This window comes from Monoraphidium neglectum (assembly GCF_000611645.1).
Source record: "Monoraphidium neglectum strain SAG 48.87 unplaced genomic scaffold scaffold02776, whole genome shotgun sequence".
NCBI classification, from domain to species: Eukaryota; Viridiplantae; Chlorophyta; class Chlorophyceae; order Sphaeropleales; family Selenastraceae; genus Monoraphidium; species Monoraphidium neglectum.
Genome location: NW_014010852.1, coordinates 1 through 2195, shown reverse-complemented (window position 1 = coordinate 2195; position 2195 = coordinate 1). Strand labels below are relative to the sequence as shown.

The window sequence follows — 2195 nt, the reverse complement described above, 5'->3', positions numbered from 1 at the left end:
GGGGTTGGGGCGACGTGGCTGAGTTGAGGGTTTGCGGCAACTGCATATGGAGGTTGGCTTTAAGCAGGGTGCGGCGGCGGTGCAGCAGTACGCGCTCTGCCCGCAGCGCCCTGACTTGCCCCTCCCCCTTCGATCGGCGGCGTTGGTGCAGCGCCCGCAGGCGGCGACCAGGACGGCGGCGGTGGCGGCGAGGGGGCGGGCGGCGGCGGCAACAACGGCAAAAGCGGCGGCGGCGGCGGCGGCGCGTCGGCCGCGCTGCCTAAGCTGCAGCAGCAGCTTGAGGCGGCGAAGCGGGCGGATCTGGACGCGTTGGCGCGGCAGGTGGGCGGGCGCCCTCGCGCGCCTGTCGCGCTGGGGCCGCTGCGCAGTACGCTTGGCTCGCTGTGCATTTGTGCATGTGCTGCTGTCGTTGGGTGCGGCTTTGAAGTTTGCCTGCATGCAGCCCTGGCTGTGTTGTGTGGCTTTGGGGCAACAGCTTCCCAGTAAATCATGGAGCCACGCACCAGAAAGCTGATGCTTCTGCACTGCCATTGCGACGATGACTAATTGGTCTGACCCTGTCAAGGCGTACGCGGTCGGACGGCTTGCAAACCTTGTAAGCGCTCGCTTGCTTTGACCGTCCCGGCTGCCGCAATGCTCATTCGAGGGTGTGCTTGCTCCTCCCGCCGCCCCACAGGCCGCGCGCGCGGCAGGCTGGGTCCCCGCGGACGGCGAGGCCACGCCCGGCGAGGGCGCGGCCGCGGCGCCCACGGGGGCGAGCGAGGGCGCTGGCAGTGGCGCCGGGGGCGGCGACGGCGGCGGCGTGGCGGCAGTAATCGGGGCGCGGCTGCTGGCGGCCAAATGCGTGCTGGATGAGTTGGAGGAGGGCCGAAAGGACTACAAAAAGAAATTTGCTCGGCTGGAAAAAGAGCAGCGGCAGCAGGATCAGCCTCGATCCGACAGCAGCGACGGCAGCGAGGGCGGCGGCAGCGGGAGCGGCGACGACGAGGGGGCCGCGCCGCGCGGCGGGCGCTCGGCGTCGATAGAGGAGGGGTCCAGTGAAGGTGGTGAGGATGCCAGCGGCGACGCGGAGGATGGAGGCCCGCGGCGGAGGCGCGGCGGCGCCGGCGCCGCGGGCGGCGGCGGCAGTGGTGGGGATGAGGAGGTCGAGCTGGATGACGTGGCGCTGGCAGCTCTCGGGAAGCTGTCGCGGAAGAGGTGGGCGGGGCGGGGGGTTTCAGGGGTTTTGGCGGCGAGTTGGGGCCCCGTATGGACGCTTCCAGCGAACGTGCGGGCAAGCTGGTCCAAGGCAACTCTCAGGCGGCAAACGGGCCGCCCGGCGCTGCCTGCCGTGAGGGTGCATTGCCGGTGCCACCGGCGCTGCTGCTGACTCGCCGGCACGACGCCCTGCAGGCGGCGCTCGCCAGGGCTGGGCGGCCGCGGCGGCGAGGACGGCGGGGCCGCCTCGGGTGGAGAGGTTGAGGAGGGGGATGAGGAAGAAGACAGCGGCGGTTCGGAAGAGGGGATCGATCCGGGGGCGGTCGATTGGGAGCACCTGGAGTCGGAAGAAGGGGATGAGGAGGCTGGGAGGGCAGGGGTGCGACCGCGCCGCGCCGCGGCGGCAGCAGCGGCCTCTGCATCTGAAGATGAGGATGCGGACGAGGGCGGTGGCGGCCGCGGCGGCAGCGGCGGCGGTTCGGAAGACTTTGGCAGCGGCTCCGGCGGCGACGGCGACGACAGCGGCAGCGACGGCGGCGAGGAGGGCGGCTCCGGGTCCGACGGCAAAGGGGCGGCGCGGCGGCGGCGGCGGGGAACGGACGCCCGCGTGGCCGAGGGCGGCGCCGAGCAGCCGCTGCCGCCGCCGCCGCCCGGCGAGCCGCCAGCCCTGCCCGCGTGGCAGCAGCGGCAGCAGCAGCAGCAGCGGCGGGAGCAGCAGGAGGTGAAGCAGAAGATGAGCCGCCTCGAGAAGTTCATCAAGAAGAAGGGCAAGCGGCTGGGGCAGAGGGCGCGGCGGGCGATGCTAGAGAAGCTTCACGGCCACAGGGCGCGCCACCTGCAGCTGCAGCAGCAGCAGGAGGAGCACGAGCGGCGGCTGTATGAACAGTCCCTGCGGGCGCGCGAGCGGGGCCAGGAGGGCCGCGGCGGCCGAGGCGAGGCGGCGCGCGGCGGCGGGCGAGGCGGCGGGCGAGGCGGCGGGCGGGGCAGCGGGCGGGGCG

General features: G+C 73.0%; 1 protein-coding gene across 1 annotated transcript in view; it reads left to right on the top strand.

Moving 5' to 3' along the window:
• MNEG_11508 (Protein RER1C) overlaps nt 1-2073 on the top strand; it is a gene marked incomplete at both ends in the record, with an annotated part of 4657 nt that extends 2584 nt beyond the window's left edge. The window contains 3 exons of the mRNA XM_014040020.1: nt 152-321; nt 677-1197; nt 1393-2073. Coding sequence (XP_013895474.1) covers nt 152-321; nt 677-1197; nt 1393-2073 — 1372 coding nt within the window. The remainder of the gene's footprint in view (nt 1-151; nt 322-676; nt 1198-1392) is intronic.
• Between the last annotated feature and the right edge of the window lie 122 nt (nt 2074-2195).